This window comes from Strix uralensis, chromosome 2, assembly GCF_047716275.1.
Source record: "Strix uralensis isolate ZFMK-TIS-50842 chromosome 2, bStrUra1, whole genome shotgun sequence".
NCBI classification, from domain to species: Eukaryota; Metazoa; Chordata; class Aves; order Strigiformes; family Strigidae; genus Strix; species Strix uralensis.
Genome location: NC_133973.1, coordinates 80,529,123 through 80,545,410, shown reverse-complemented (window position 1 = coordinate 80,545,410; position 16,288 = coordinate 80,529,123). Strand labels below are relative to the sequence as shown.

Below are 16,288 nucleotides of genomic sequence, written 5' to 3'. Positions count from 1 at the left end.
ATACCAATGGCATTTCTTGGTGTGGACAAGGGAATACAAACCAGTTAAACAGAGGTGCTGTGCTCAGCCAGCAGAGACATTTTGGGGCCCCTGAGACTACACCCTAGGACTCCAGTAGACAACTTTTTTACTGCATCAGAAAGGTCCCCACTCCTGTTTTGAGCAATACACATCTAGCAGGAGACATTGAGAGCAGTGGCACTGACAGTGAATCTAGTGTGCCATATGCTCTGCACTTTCTCAGGACTGTTTTCCAAGCCCACGTCCTCAAGTGAGCAAGTAGTCATGTCGCTAACAAACCCACAACACAAGAATGACTTACCTAAACTGAGTTCCTGATCCACTCACCCATCAGCTAGATGCCAGCTTTCTGCCAAGTGCTGTAGTAAATGGGGAAGGAAGACATGTACTTAGCCTAAGCAAAGCAGATTTTGAAAAATGCGAGAGGTAAAAATAAAGAACATACATAACTGAACAGTACAGTCCAAGTGTATTAACAACATAAAAAACAGGTACTCAATTAATCAATTGGTTTTCAGATTTTTATAGCACAAACAATAATTAAGCTCCCAATATCTACAATTTGAGCTAATTGATAAAACCCACACAGAGTCCCACTGAACTGAATTAGGCCTTCTTTGAGTTCAAGGGTCTGTTCTTGAGAATTAAGATTTCAAGACTGAGGCATATAAATTTTCTTAACTTCATTTTGAAATCTTTCCGGCTTCTCCTGTAATAATATTCATAACATTTTTAGGAGAAGAAAGAGACTTGGGACAACAGTGTTGTATTTGCTGTTACATGATTATAGATTTGAAGAGCTACAGTCTGGGAAGGACCATTACATCATTTTGACTGTTCTGTCAAATCTCAGATCATTAAATTTCATCTGATTTTCACTATATTCAACCTAACAGCTTTTATTTCATTCAATTGCATAGGATACCTGGTGCGTATATATTGTATGTGTTCATATAGAATTGTGCAAGTGAATAACGAGGTTTAGAACTAGAGTGAGGGTTAGGGTGGGCAAACAAGAGGATGCAACCTAAGGGAAGAATTCACCTTAAGACAACACACTGTAGGGTTTCTTTTTTAGAGAACAATATTAAGGATAGGAAATTCAGTCAGAATTTTAATCTGAAGGCTAACTCAAAAAATCAGTAAAGTTAGTTGACTACAGGTAGTGATTATATTCCCAAGGGAACTGAACACTCGCAATAATATGACTGCCTTGCTATTCAAGGCTTCTCTCAGTCTGGGGCTGTCAGATATCATCTGGATAGGTCTGACGATATTAGAAACAACACAATGGTTAGAGAAGGAGTAGAAGGAAGAGTTCAGTCAGACAGAAGCTAAGAAAATAATTTTGGAGTTCACAGAAGTGCCACTTGTTCATCCTCTTTTGCTCAACTGAGCTTGTAGTACTCCTACCAGAAGGAGACAGGAGTAACCCAGAAGTCCAGTCACTGCTAAATCAGCCATGGCTCCACACACCTGCTGAAACTGAAGAAGATAAAATGAGTCCTCAAACATTAGTTTTCTGTTTGTGCAAGAACTGTGAACTTGCCCAAGACTTCTAGTCTGAGCGAAGCCCTAAAATGAGCCTTAACTGAAAGTACAACTTGTGTCAGCCTCAGAAATAATGTTGCAGGAAGAAAGTGTTTTACCTTAGCCCTTCAAGCATCTCTCATCTCAGCATTTAATCCATGTCTCAGACTCTGCTTCTTCAAATATGTCCTTGCATATAGGGCTCTAGTTTAACACTAGTCCTGTTCCACATTCTAGCTCCAAAACAAAAACACAGATTGTTGATATAAAGATGCACCTGTCATCAATAGAAGTGTGGATATTTCAAATTAGAGTTTAGCACTAGACTTGTCCAAATTCCTAGTTCCCAAACTAAAGCTTGCTCATACAAAGAGGCACCTATCCTTAACTAAGTAACTGTGAGAAAAAAAAAAAAAAAAAAAAGAAAGAAAAATATTGTGACTGTTTTATGCATTAATCCTAATCTTAACTCTAATCCTAATCCTGAACTAAATCACCAAAATCCAGCCACCAAGACCTATGCCCTAACAATGCCTAGTACTGGTTGTGGCAGCTAGGATTTAGGCTGATTACATTGGTCAGGTGCTAAAGCATAAATGTTTTATATAAGTCATTCCAAAGGTGTGAGGGAGAAAATCCTTTATACTAGTCCACACTTACAAATTCTCTGTGCATGTGGAAAAATTGCTAACTTATTGCAGAAATCTTTTAGTATATGTGTGTGCATGTGTATATGTGTGTGTATCTTTGTATAAAAGATGCTTTGTTTCCTCTATCAGAGCTAGGTGCTTTTTTCACCAAGTTTTCCACTGGAAAGGGTTTAAACTAGAGAATTGTAAAATAATGTACAGCCAAAATAACACCTCTGATTGAAACCAAATTTCTATCATTTCACTATTTCTCACAGTTAGGAACAAGTGCTACATGCCCCACTTCAAATAACTGGCATTACACTCTTTCCAGCCTAAATGTACTGTGAAATGATAGAATCACAGAATGATTTGGGTTGGAAGGGACCTTAAAGATCATCTAGTTCCAACCCCCCCTGCCATGGGCAGGGACACCTTCCACTAGACCAGGTTGCTCAAAGCCCCATCCAACCTGGCCTTGAATGTTTCCGGGGAGGGGGCATCCACAGCTTCTCTTGGCAAACTGATCCAGCTTCACAGTAAAGAATTTCCTCCTTATATCCAATCTAAATCTTCCCTCTGTCAGTTTAAAACCATTACTCCTCGTCCTATTGCTACACTGCCTGATAACGAGTCCCTCCCCATCTTTCCTGTAGGCCCCCTTTAAGTACTGGAAAGGCCACTAGTGTCTGACTGGTGTCTGACTAGTGTCCCTGGAGCCTTCTATAATATCAGACCCGAATTTGCAAAAGTACTTAGGGACTACATGCCAAGTAATTTCAGTGTCAGTAGGATTTTTAGGAATGCATTGACTGCATGTAAGCAACATATTGTAGCCCTCAGGTCAGGCTGTGTCTCAACTGCTAGGGTGAGATGCCAGCCTCTTCTTTCCATACATCCATGCACATGTGCTTCTGTGGGGAGGGAGAAGATGGCCATGCAGGCTGGAAAGAAGCTCCAGGACTCTGCAGCCAAATGCAGAGCTAACAAACACTGCTGTTGGGGCTATGCGGTGCTCCATGACTTCTCCAAATAGCTGTCATGGGACTGGTGCTTACAACAGCAAAGCACTTGTGGGGTCTGTTTTGGAAGGAAGTCTGATTAGTACCTGATTTGGAGCCTAAGTCTGAGGGATAAAGAAGATAGCATGTGAAGATTTTTTTTGTCATGTTAAAATTGCAAGTGGCATCTGTTTGCAGCTAATTAGATGCTGAAAATTTTAAATGCTAACATATGAGATGAGGATCAAATATGATGTTCAAAGGTATAGTATAAATCCAGTTTATCATATGGCTATTGCCACAGAAATTCTGACAAATCTGTGTCTGTGTGTAGACAAATATATGTGATGTATGGCAAAGCTTCTTTTACTGTCATTAATTTCTGTTCAGTTGCTTGTTTTTTACTTGTTAATGAACAAGATAAAATTATTTTGGAGAGAGGCTCCAATGTAAACTAAGCAAACAATTGTTTTTAAAATCCAAAACACACAAAGAATACATGTTCCTGCATACAACTTTCAACCATGTTTTGAAAATGTAGCAAGACAAACATGGTTTATACCTATACACTATGGCAGAAATCCAATATTCATCTGCTGTTCATATTACAAGAAAATGAGATCATTAAGGTCAGAAAGAACAGCTGCTTTAATTATAACACCCTGATATATCATATCAAAGTTTTCATCATCTCACACAAACTCTAAGAATATACCCCAGGGATCATTCCTATCATCCTGCTTTTTCTTGGGGGGGGAGAATACATAAGTGCAGTCCAGAGCACTGGCTGCTTCGAGTGGTGCGATGCTGTGTAAAATAATTTTACCCCAAGTTCGATAATGCCATGGCAACTATTATTAATCTAACTTTTACAGTCTTTATTCCCCTTTCTGTGGTGGCAGTGGTAGGGGAAGATATTTTTGACAGTGGAGAAGCTGCCCTGCAGGCTTCACAGTCCTGCTGCCACATGTCCCCACGGGCTCCTGCTCGGGAATGCTCGGTACCCTCACCTCCAGCTGGTGACGCTGCTCTGCCTGAGGCACCTGAAGGTGTCCCTTCTTTAAGGGAATGGCTGCTTTGTGTTTTAACAGATGCTATGCTTCTGGTAGCGGAGAGATTAGAGGGACCATTCAACATTGAATCAGTCATGGATCCTATTGATGTCAAGATTTCTGAAGCCATCATGAACATGCAAGAAAACAGCATGCAGGTGTCGGCAAAGGTACTGTGTGAGTTGCGCCTTCTCTGTTGCTGAATGTCTCAAGCAGGGAGAAAAACACCTCCACCATTTTTCTGTCCAGACTTTAAGAAAGATTGTCCAGACCACTAGAAATTGCTTCTGCTTGTTCAACAGTTCACCAGACTGCCTTTGAATCCTTCATCTAGTTAAACAAGCTCAAAGTTTTCAAAAGAGAGTGGCAGGGAGAAAGGTACCATTTAGTAAACTCCAAATTAATAGCTATAAGAGATTTAAGGAAAGCAGAGTGCTGAAAATTAGTGGTAGCTCTGTAAGGAATATTCCACAGAGTACACTTGGTAACTTCTGCTCGTGTCTCATCTGTGATTCTCTGTATTAACTTCCAAACACATTTTGATCTCTGTAGGTCAGACTGAAGTACAATGTGTTTGAGATGAATACACAAAATGTTCCATTTAACCTCCTTTAATAGGCACTCAAGGGAAATATCATTACATTGGACAGTCTCTGATTACCAGACCTCAGTTTGATAGAGTTTTGTCTGGATTCTGACACGAAGATAAACAGAGTTAATGATACCAGCTTCCTCCTTTCCATTTTTAGCATGTGTGTGTGTACACACAGATCACCACCACCTCTGAACTTCATGTTAATAAGATCCTTCAAATTCAGTAGCAGATGCCGTTGAGCCAATAGTCAACAATTTATGGCTTTTCCTTAATATTAATCAGTGCATTGCAGCTCAAAATCTAAAGTCAACAGTTTGCCAGGTTCTCTGTGTTAGGAGTTTCTACCTCCCATTGATCTTCCAGTAGCCTGTTAGGTGCTGGCTAGACTGCCATCCAAGCCAGTGAATTTCCATTGCTTGGAAGGAAGCTGCCGTAGCTGGGAAAAATGCAGGGACAAAAGGCAGGAGGCTGAGATTGATATTCTTCCTGCCAACCCAAAATTAGATGCTTTTTATGGCCCCAGTGCTACAGGTTGCTAAAGATTTCCTTCAAGATGCTTTTTACTTTCAACCTACATGAAGTTACTCGGATTTTAAAAGCAGTCTACATCCTGCTTGATGAGACTTTGTTCTGGCAGCAGTGATCAAGGAATTTAACAGCCAAATTCTCTCAAATATTTGGGGAATTAAAGGCTAGCTTCAGCAAACTCAGCCCTTACCTCAAAAAAAGAAACAAAAAATATTTTCACTGAAAACTCACCCAAGGCTCAGGTGTATTTTATTTTCCTTTAACTTGCTTGGTTCTCACAGATTTTCCATTAGTCAGGAACCTGCATCCGCTGCCAGAGTCCAATGACATCTTGGCACAAGCTCATCTCACTACTCATTTGTAACAGAGCAGACTGTTTCTCCTGTCCCTCAGAAATATTTTATTTGCTGTAAAGATGAATAAGTCACAGCAATTCCATTTGCAATGTAAAGTTTTTCTTCTAAGAGAAACCTTAGCCAATATTTTTTTTAAATCTTTGGAAACAGAAAGTAAATTATATCAGTGAAATTTATTTTATTATATTTTCATAGATAACAGAGCTGTCTATCCTTGAGGGGCCTTTGTATATTTCTGTGTAGACCATTATTCTCCTTGTTTTCCTAGGTTATATCCATCTTTTTTCAGGTCCTAACACATAGAAATGCTTTATTCTTAAAGAAAAGTATAAGAAGGCAAAAGACTTTGGGTTTAGCGCTATGTTCTCTTACATCATGTCAGATTTGTAGAGACAATATACGAGTGGACTTCAAATCAGTCATGTGTTGTCTAATTTCTCCCCTTTATACATACTGACCACTTAGAGCTTCAATGAAAATGACAGATACCTTGCCGGATGTAATGGGGTGCATGGAATGCAATTGCAGACCTAATGTAGGAGAAAAGCCATGCTTGTCAATTATTCTGAGATGCTGCTCAGAAAGCTTCAGGCAGGGTGTCGAAATCACACTATTTTCTCTTTCTGCAAACAATTTTGTATCTTGCATTTGACTGTATCCACTGAAAATGTGGTGACTAGGAACCACAGCTATTTTTCCACAAGTCAGTCAGTGCGTTTTCACAGGGGGAAAATGATGATGCACTAATAATATTATGCTTGCAACACCCACATACACATAGATTATTCTTCACCGCTGACATGCAGCTTTTTCTACCTAAAAATCTGGTTAATGTCTGGGAGGAGACTCTATGCTGTATTCAGGAGAATTTTGGGCCATTTTGTATAATACTGTTTCTCTTTTAAAAGAAATGGAACAAATGAAAACGAACTTTCTCACTAATCTCATCCTCTTGGTGGGCAGTAGACCCAGAGTTCACTTCATCCAAAATCCATCCCTCTCCTGTTTCAAATATTTATATAAAATTGCCCTATTCCAAAAGTCATTCACATTAAATTGCATTATCGATTTGTCTTTGTATCACAAAATGATGTTTTGTATTATACCAGATGCAATTATATATTGAAATTTATTTGAGAAAAATAGAAGTATGTTTGATATAACACATTGACTGTACCGTACTGTTCAAATGGAGGCAAAATTAAGTGAGCAACAATGGCCACTTTCCCACATAATAAGTGTATAAAAATAAGTAAGAATGAATGGTCTTATGTGAATAATGAAGTCTTCAATTTTAGACATCAGCAGAAAAATACATCATGAACTTCCTAAGTCTCCATTTCTATAGTTTGTCCCTCCATTCTTCACTTGATGTAGTACTGAAGGTTTTGTCCAATATCTTTTTCCTATAAATATGCACCTCCTATTCAGCACTATTCTTCTGAGAAATAGACTTCATGGTTACAGTTATACTAATAAATAAAAGGGGGACAAGGACCAGTGTCTGAACTTGAGGCCAAAGTGTCACAGCCTGATTCATTTCTATACTGCTGAGAGCTACCTTCTCCGGAGCTGTTTCATTCTGCCAAGAGCAAGTTGGAGCAGTCCAAGAAAAAGCCAATGAGTTAACAATTAATCAGTGCAGGCAGTCAGGGCTTATTGCTTGAGTTCATGCCTTGTCTTTCATTTCATTAGAAGACACAAACCCTCTGTCTTCCACTCCTGATGGGTGCACATCAATATCAAGACAGAGAATTATGGAAGTGCCACATGTACCTCTTCTATCTTTGTACTTTTGTCCAAGGACATACAGACTCAGCTACATCCTGGTACCTGTCACTGCATAAAATGGAGCATCTCTGTTCCTAGGTCATTAACTTTTCTTGTTTGTGTGCTGATTGTGGTTGATTCTTTTAACACATTTCAGATTAACCAGGTACTAGCATTATGTTAAGATTGTCCCAGTCATCCTGAGGCTGGAATCTTTCTCTGTTTTCTTGAAATTTCTCTGCAGTCTATATTCAGCACTGGCTGTCTAGAAAGTCTGACCACAAATCTTTAGGCTTCATAGGCTGCTCACCTTGTGTGGCTGTCATGTCCCTGAACAACAGCCACACAATGTCCTTATTTTGCCTCAGAGAAAGTCTCATTCCTGACAGCTGCAATATCTGGAGATGCTTTTCAAAAAGGAGCAATGGTCTAGAAAGTCAGACCCCAAGGTCTTTCTGCTAGAGGAATCTATGTGCTCTGAATCAGACCGGAGTTTCTCTTCTCCAAAAAAAAAGGCAAGGACTGAAGATCATCAAAACCGGTTTCCCTAGCTTCATCATCTAACACCTGCAGGCATTCTGACAGAGTACCTTCTGCAAACCAAATCACACAGAGTGAAAAAATAATCAGTCTCGGATGCCTGAGATGCCTCCCAAGACATAGGCACTTTTTAAGAGTAGACTTTGCAATCTAGGTCTACCCAGATTTCAATGGTGTTCCCTGAAGGTTGCCTCTGGTAGAAGTCAGGCTGCAATAGATTTACCTTGGGTTTCTCCTGATAATGTCTGAGACACGTTACCTTCATTATTGAAATCTTCTTGTTATTCGCCAGTGACACCTCTTTGGTATTGGAACATTATAGTGCCAAACTCAGTGCTCAGCAACAGCTTGATTATTTCTCACGTAAAAGTTTCATATTCTGTATATTGTTTCCCATGGCTCAGTTCATATCCAAGACTGAGTCATAGCATACATTTACCTTATTCTTATTCTCATTCTTCCTGAGGTAGTTTAGGGAGTCATATTCAGAGAGTCGTAACGTATAAATGCTCATTTCAATCTTAGCCAAAACAAACGTGTTTTGGGGGCCTTCACAATCTTCCCATAAGGCTGACAGTACCATTACCTTTGATTCCTGCTTCAAGTCAAAGAGTAAATCCTACATCTGTTCCATTTTAACAATATGAATGTTTACTAGTTGACATCTGCAGAGATTGCTCATTCACAAGAAGTGGAGGAAAACTCAAAAAACAGCAGAAAATATGTTATAGCATCCATTTTTCTTCAAAATGGAGAAAATTCCTAATCTGGTTGCACCAGCATAATTGTGTCTTCATTGCTACTCAAAACACAACATGTTGGACTATTTCCTGCATTTTAAACAGTCTGGTTCTACACAGATATGTTTGGCTGCTATGTCATTTGACTGCTAGGCCAAGATTTTTCCACTTTCATAAAGGCTATCCCATAACTGAGTCTCCCCTTAGTAAGTCTTAAATCTACTTTTATCTGAGCTGATGGATGTGCCATTTTAATGTATAGATATATGTTCATTTTCATCAATTACTTCAGCTAAAAGGATGCATGAGCTCCATGACATAGCAGACTACCTTTGCATTATTTATAAGGAGGACATCTTCATAAAACTACATCCAAGGTTCTTCTTAAAATAGCCCCCAAGTTTCATATTAACACAACCTCTTCATTTATCTGTGTCCTTTCCAGAGCTCTGTGCAGGAAAAATATGATGGCATTTCAGGAAAAAAAATCAATGTTATTCTATCTGAAGATGAGAGAGTCAGTGGAGAAGAGTCATGTAGAGACACCCAATAGGAAACACTGAGCACTAGCACATTTCTAAATAACACTATGACTCAAGGCTTCATAAAGAACAAACTCTATCTACTGTGATTCAAAACTTTGAGTTCTTCTGGGAAAATTACTCCTTTTTTTACAGTATCTACATCCTAGTCCTGAAATAGATACCTCCATTTAGTCAGCTCGATAGATGTAATTCTTCACTGGCTCTGCTGACTTGATCTCACAGTTTCATTCATGTCCCTGACCATAGAGGTCTGATACTTTTTGTGACACCCTAGGTCATCCCATTTGAGCTTTAGCTGCAGTTCAGTGGGGAATGGTCTTGTGTTAAGACAGTCTTAACAGATGTCAGATATCCCAGGACAGCACAAGCTGCTATAGATGCTGATGTGAGAGCAACTGGAGGGAGCTTTTGATCTCCACTGTCTAAAATGGAAGTTTAGATGTTTAGCTTGAAATAGACACCTACATGTACATACCTAAATTTAGGTTTCTTAATTTCAAATGGAATCCCTTCTCTAAATTCAGATGAAATGGACTGCATCGATTATATATAAAATGCAATTTTTTTAAAGAGAGTAGATTTATGCTGTCAATTCACAGCATGTGTAATGAAACACCTGAATATTTTTCCAGAAATTGCTCAGTATGTCTGAGTAGCATTGTGAAGAAAGTATTTCATGTGGTGCTTCTTAGGAAGCATTTGTTAATTTCAGGTATCAGCTTTACATTTCCTGTTCTGTCAGTTAATACCTGGATGCAAATGAGAAAATGTCTCTTTTGCACTCAAAATTTAGTTACTGAATATTGTATCCTTACTGCATTTCTGCCAGGTCATTTAAAAAGTAAATTATTTCTTCTTCTGTAATGTAAAAATTGCTATCTAATTTCCATCTCTATTATTGTCTGGCTGTATGTAAATTTGTTCATATAAAACTACTTCCTACAACTATGACACTAAATGCCACAAAGTGTCTGTTGGCCATTTTTTTTTTTTTCAGTACATCATAAGAAAGATGAAATATAAATTATGTAGGCTCGCAGTTATTCCACATGGTCATACAATCAGCCTAACAGTCACACGCTGTGAAATTTAAGGAGAAGATTCAGTGCCCTCACTTTCCTTTCCCCTGAGAGTCAAGTTGCATGTTTTGAATAACTGTCACTTGTCTTTGTAAGCAAATACCTGATTCATTAATTCACTAAATGGGATTTCATAGATATCTAAATGAACAGTTATGTTTTCTGTGCATAACTTATCTTCAGTCGGAAGAAATATGAGTAAACTTTTGTAAGTGTAACTGATGTCCCCAACATATATATTTGTCCCTTTAAAATGTACAGTATCATGCACAATCATGTATAAATCCTCATCATTAATCTTAGTTGAATTCTCTTCACAGAAGAAAAATAAGATTCTTTCCCACTGAAAAATGTAGAACTTTACAAGCTAAAATCATCTTTCCTCGTTGATTAAATTAATTTATTGTCCAACAGTCCTCATGACTAGAGAGGCTAGAAACTCTTAAAAAAATCTTACAGATATTCTCAAACCAGACCAAGCAGTATTCCACTCATAAATTAGAAATCCCAGTGGCCATACAACAGCTGACTTGCTGGACTTTGAGCCAAAACAGAACTGATGTTTGGACATCTTTCAACAAATTTTGAGTCATTCAAGGCCTCTAAATTAGCATCAGGAAACCTAACTAAGACCCAATTGTAATGTGTCCTGAAAGCAACAAAAGTCATGCCATCCATAGCTACTTCAGCACAGAACCACTCAAGACAGAAAATCTAAAAGCCTAAAAGTGAAACACAAGTCTTTTCCATCACTGGCTCACAACATATCTTGTGAGCTTATTATCTTATTGCCAGGAGTAATCTGGTCCTACAAACAAAATACAGCACCTGCGTAGTAGTTTTCACCTCCACAAAGCTCATTCAGACAGATAGTTTGGCAATAGAGTTTTGTAAAATATATCTTACAAGAAATTCTGACGTTTTTCTTCTGAATGGAGGCAAAATATTGAAACAGACAGAACACAATGGTCACAAAAAAGAAAGATGATTCCAGAACTAAAAAAGTTGGTATGAAGGCAAACACTAGGATCCTACTTCATGAGAGCACCTGAACAATTTAACTCTGTGAATATTCTACCTACTTTCAGCTGAGCAACTTCTATGAGAGTTCCTCTGGGATATATACTTGATATCCAGCAGTCAAAAGTGTCCTCTGTGTCCTTTAGTATCCACCATATATATGCTACTGAAATATTTTTCCAAATGGAAGTATATGAAAAATTTCATATCCCTGAACATTATATTATATTATATACCTGGAAAACAAACACACTAGCAGAAAATAATTCTCACTATTGCCCACTCAATATGCCTCACCCCTCTTCTAGGGAGAGATTGGTAGGCAATAAGAAAGTTACCCAGTTATAAGACTATTTCATCATTGACCTTTTCTATGAGACTACATACAAAATTACAAGGTAGGAAGAGCTGTGGGTGGGGATTATGAATGAGCTGTGATTCTGGGTAAATGCCACATTTTAACAAAAATTAAAATAATTATCAACTAAGTCCTGCCACAAAGGACTTCCTTTTGCTCATTTCTCTTCCTGGAAAGACAGCAATTAAAATGCTTTCATATATTAACTTCTTACAATAATCACTTTCCTAAATTAAGGGGGTTTTAAGGTCCCTATATGTTTGTATACCTCCATCGAACAATTAATAATGCTTAATTATTAACCTGAGTTTTAATGCAGGGCAAGTGCTCAACTCGCTATTATCAAAATGTCAATCAAAGATTATTTCAAATGTATGAAAGAGAGAATAAAGAGGCTGTAAAATACCAGGTTCCCTTTTTTTAATGATTTTCATATAACCTACAATGTCTTTTTCAGGTTTTCCAAGGATGTGGCCAACCTAAACCAGCACCTGCCCTGAGATCTTCCCGTTCTGTCCCTGAAAACTTCAATACCCGATTTAGACCATATAACCCAGAGGAGCGACCTACAACTGCTGCTGGCACAAGTCTGGATAGGCTGGTAAGGCAAAATATATTCTGTTTTTGAATTAGTAGAAATGGCTTGGTAATATAGTAGAAGAGTGGTAAACTCCTGACAATTTTTTTTTAATAATTTCATAATCGTTCAATATAGTTTCTATGCCAGCTGTTCCAGCACTCAGTAAATCTTCTTTTCTCCATTGGAAATGGTACAGAATTGCATTGTAGGAGAGCAATATGACTCAGTCTTTATGTATTAGGAATTTTAGAAGAGAATAAGCTCTTTTCTGGAGGCCAAAAAACAGATGAGCCACAGCAGGTACTTTGCAGTATAAATTCTCTTTGAAAAGTGATCTACAGCAATATTTCTTTTTTTATTATTTTATTAAAAATGGTTTTTATATATTAAAGCAATATTAGCAGCTAGTTCTTTAACATATACAATTGCAAAGGCACATTGATTTGTTCCACTTCTTTACTTAATTATAAAATTACAACTGCTTTATTTCCATCCATCTCAAAAATTGACTTTTATCATCTAAAACTTCAGTGATCATTAATCTTGCTTTATTTATTCAATCATTTTGAAAACAAGACTTTAGCATAAGTTTATTTTCTTTACTACCAGTCATTGGATTCACATTTCAGACTTCGATGTTCCTGCTATTTATACATCTATAGATTTACAGTGAGCTAATTATTATAGCTGTTAATACTGTCTCAGCAATCATCTTGAGGTAAAGCCAATGAGCAAAATTAAAGAGTTGTAAAGCATCTGAATCAAAACAGACTGTATGGCATACCCTCCACTTGCCAAGCTTATTGCTGAACACTTGCACAGCATTACTCTGTCTTGCCAAAGAGAGTCGTGTTCAGGGCTATAGCAAGAGCGAGGGGAGAAAAGCGCCCAGCTGGAAACAGCCACCATTAGTTGGGGGTATGAGGTTCTGGTGAGCTGCACTCCCGCTGGGTGTCAGGCAGGTGCTAGCTGCACTATGGCACCAAAATGTCTTGCTGTAGTTCTGATCATGAGCCTAAAATGTCTAGAGGCTTCTCCAATATGCAGCTTAAATCACTGAGCAGGAACCCAAATGTACTAATTCAGATAAGGACATGGGTATCTTCTTGACACCATCATTCAGCAAATTCCTTTGACGATCACAGTAGTCTTCCACAGTGCCAAGTCTTCCAAATTGCCTCTATCTGTGCTGTATTCTATCTATATCTACTGTATTCTGTCAATCTTCATGGCAATTCAACTGGAAAGTAACATGACATTTCTAGTAAAGACATGGGATTACTCTGCAGCAAAAAGCAACATTTGTTAGTTCTCTGCTCTTCCGGGAATAGTGTAGGAGATGCAGAAAAGATGTTTACCTCCATTGTAGACTTAGGTCTTTCTACCACAGCAGGTTCATAACCCAGTGTAGCATCTCAGGCTAAAAATCTGGCTAGCAATACTCAACCTATATTTGACGGGATCTTAATTTATATCACAGAATTGCAGAATTTTACCCTTTCACTTTAGATTCAGAGAACCAGCCCTTGTGTATTGCTCAGTGCAGAGGCCTGGTTCTTAATCTATAACTGGCCAAGGTGAAGTGAAAGGTCACATCATGCTCCGTCAAAGCTAAAGGTTGCAAACAGAGGCAGTGGGAGGAAGAGCATAAAAAGGAAGGCTGGTAGCACAGTTCAGCTTGGATTACTCTTATGTTGTAAGAACAGGTCAAGCATTTTTGCAATGAAAAAGACACATTTAAGAGACATTCCATATTGACATAGAGAGAATACTTCTAAACACATTAATATCCTTTTTAAACTACAAGCTTCCAAAATATTGAGTAGCATCCACAAAGATGTGTCAGATGCTGCCCGCCTTTAAAGGCTGTAACTAGTGAATATTGCCAATGCAGATAATCCTTTATAACTTCTAATAGCTTGCAGACTTTCAAAGGGGAACTTACCTCTATATGATTTAACTAGGTTTGTTCATGCATTATTTCAGAAAAAACAAAGAGCTTAGCATTGCTGCTGTTACATTAAAAAGTGTTCAAGCCATATACCTATTTTTTTTTCTTGCTGGTGATATTTAAAATAATAATTATTTATGATCTGTTAGTGACAAGTGTTAGCATCAAATCCATCTCCAAATGGCAGTGATGCACGTGTTATCTCCTTTTGGGCTAAGACCAACAATCCCTCAAGTCAGAGATGGCCACTGACCTCAGCTGGAGCGAGGAGAGGCTGTTTACGTGGATTAGAGGAGAAGGCCTCGTTTCAGAGCTGTAATCCCTTAGCAGCACTTGGGAAAGGTCACTGCCTGCATCTCACACCAACTTGAGTAATTTTATCCAGAAGGATATAAATGCTGCACTCCTGCCTCACAGGAACACCATTCAACCTGCCTACATTAGATCCTTTAATGAGCTGAATCATTCCCTGAATCACGTATCTCTCTTCATTAACTATAGACAGAGCCTGCAGGACCAGTTTCATTTAGATCCTCCTAACTCCTGCATTGCTAACAGGACCTAAGGACAATCCCACACACAGCAGTTTTCCAGCCTGCACATTAATCCTTTTCTATTGCTTGCTTAATACAAATGTACAGCAATATTAATATTTTGATAGTAGTGTCAAACCATTAAAGATCCTTTTGATTATTATAAGAAAAAAATCTTTCCTTGTGAGTCAGCTGAATGTTCAGTGTTACATTAATTCTTTTAGAAGTCTATTCTGGAGTTTGTATGCATAAAACACTGTCAGACTACTTAAATTTAAACTGTCATCACAAAGTCCAAACATGCAGCTATGTAAACCTCAAAAGAAGTGACAGACAGTTCTGCTTTCATCTGTCTTTGACAGCATGTCCTCAGAAGAGACCAAGTTGAGAAAATATTTCCTCTGCATCTCAATCCTATGCAAACATGTAGCACATCTGAACCAATTTTTTCTTTACTCCTGCTCATATCCCCATGTATAAGCTTAATTCACTTGAGCATATTTTATCAGGTATGTTGCACAAAGCAGCCCCCATAAGAAGCCTACACTGAAATCACCAGGTACTGAACCCAGCTGAGAAAGTGCTCCCTTCATCTTTCCCTGAACGTGTGTGATTAATCCAGTTATTCCATTCCAAGAGGAGGGAAAGCGGTTTCTCTGTGTTATTGTCATAGCTGTAGCCAGTAAGGCTTAATAAATAAGAAATAGATCAAAATAAATTGTGGGAAATGTGAAAAGAATTAAATATTCCCCAAAAGCAGTGGTATAACTGGTCTAAATTGCATCAGATGTATTTAGGAAGTTATGCAGAGCTTGAGAGAGTTGTCTAAGCATGGATGTAAAGCACCATCTGAGACATCCCAGAGTATCTGAAACATGGGACCAGATATGGCACAAGACTACAGGAGATCATACTTCTGGAGAGGCAGTGGGGAACTGGGTAGAATACACTGCAGCATCTCAAGCAATTCAAGATACCTATGCTCAGGCAATTCAATCACATCTTCACAGCACAGGGCCTAAAAGTCAGGCTCTTTCTGAAGTCAATGGAGAGAGACACACAGAGTGATTCACCCCTTGTGTCACAGACACCTCCCACAAATTGGGAAATGAAAGGCTTAACTGAGATAGATCCCCACATGCAGGTATGCAACACTGAGATGCCTGAAAGCAAAGTTACAGGAGAGGAGACCTGGCTGGAAGTAACATGGAATATCTCAGAGTTAGTAAATTCACCTGTTATATCTAGGTAACTGGATTCCACCCTATTTCTCTACTGGCTGTAACAGCGGAAAAATGAGAACTTTTCTGATTCAATATAGATATCGATAGTGTAGATACCTATAACCAGCTATCTAGATTTGAAGTCTGGATGACTGTAGTTTTCACTGTTAACAGAGAGAAATAAAGGTCTTCATTTGCTTGTCTAAACATAGGTTTAGGCAACTGAGATTAAATATT

At 38.4% G+C, this 16,288-nt stretch overlaps 1 protein-coding gene across 1 annotated transcript in view; it reads left to right on the top strand.

The window, feature by feature from the left end:
- Nucleotides 1-16,288, top strand: part of GPC6 (glypican 6) — a 798,134-nt gene that overhangs the window by 724,395 nt on the left and 57,451 nt on the right. The window contains exons 5-6 of the mRNA XM_074859430.1: nt 4,273-4,403; nt 12,222-12,365. Of these exons, the coding sequence (XP_074715531.1) occupies nt 4,273-4,403; nt 12,222-12,365 (275 nt within the window). The remainder of the gene's footprint in view (nt 1-4,272; nt 4,404-12,221; nt 12,366-16,288) is intronic.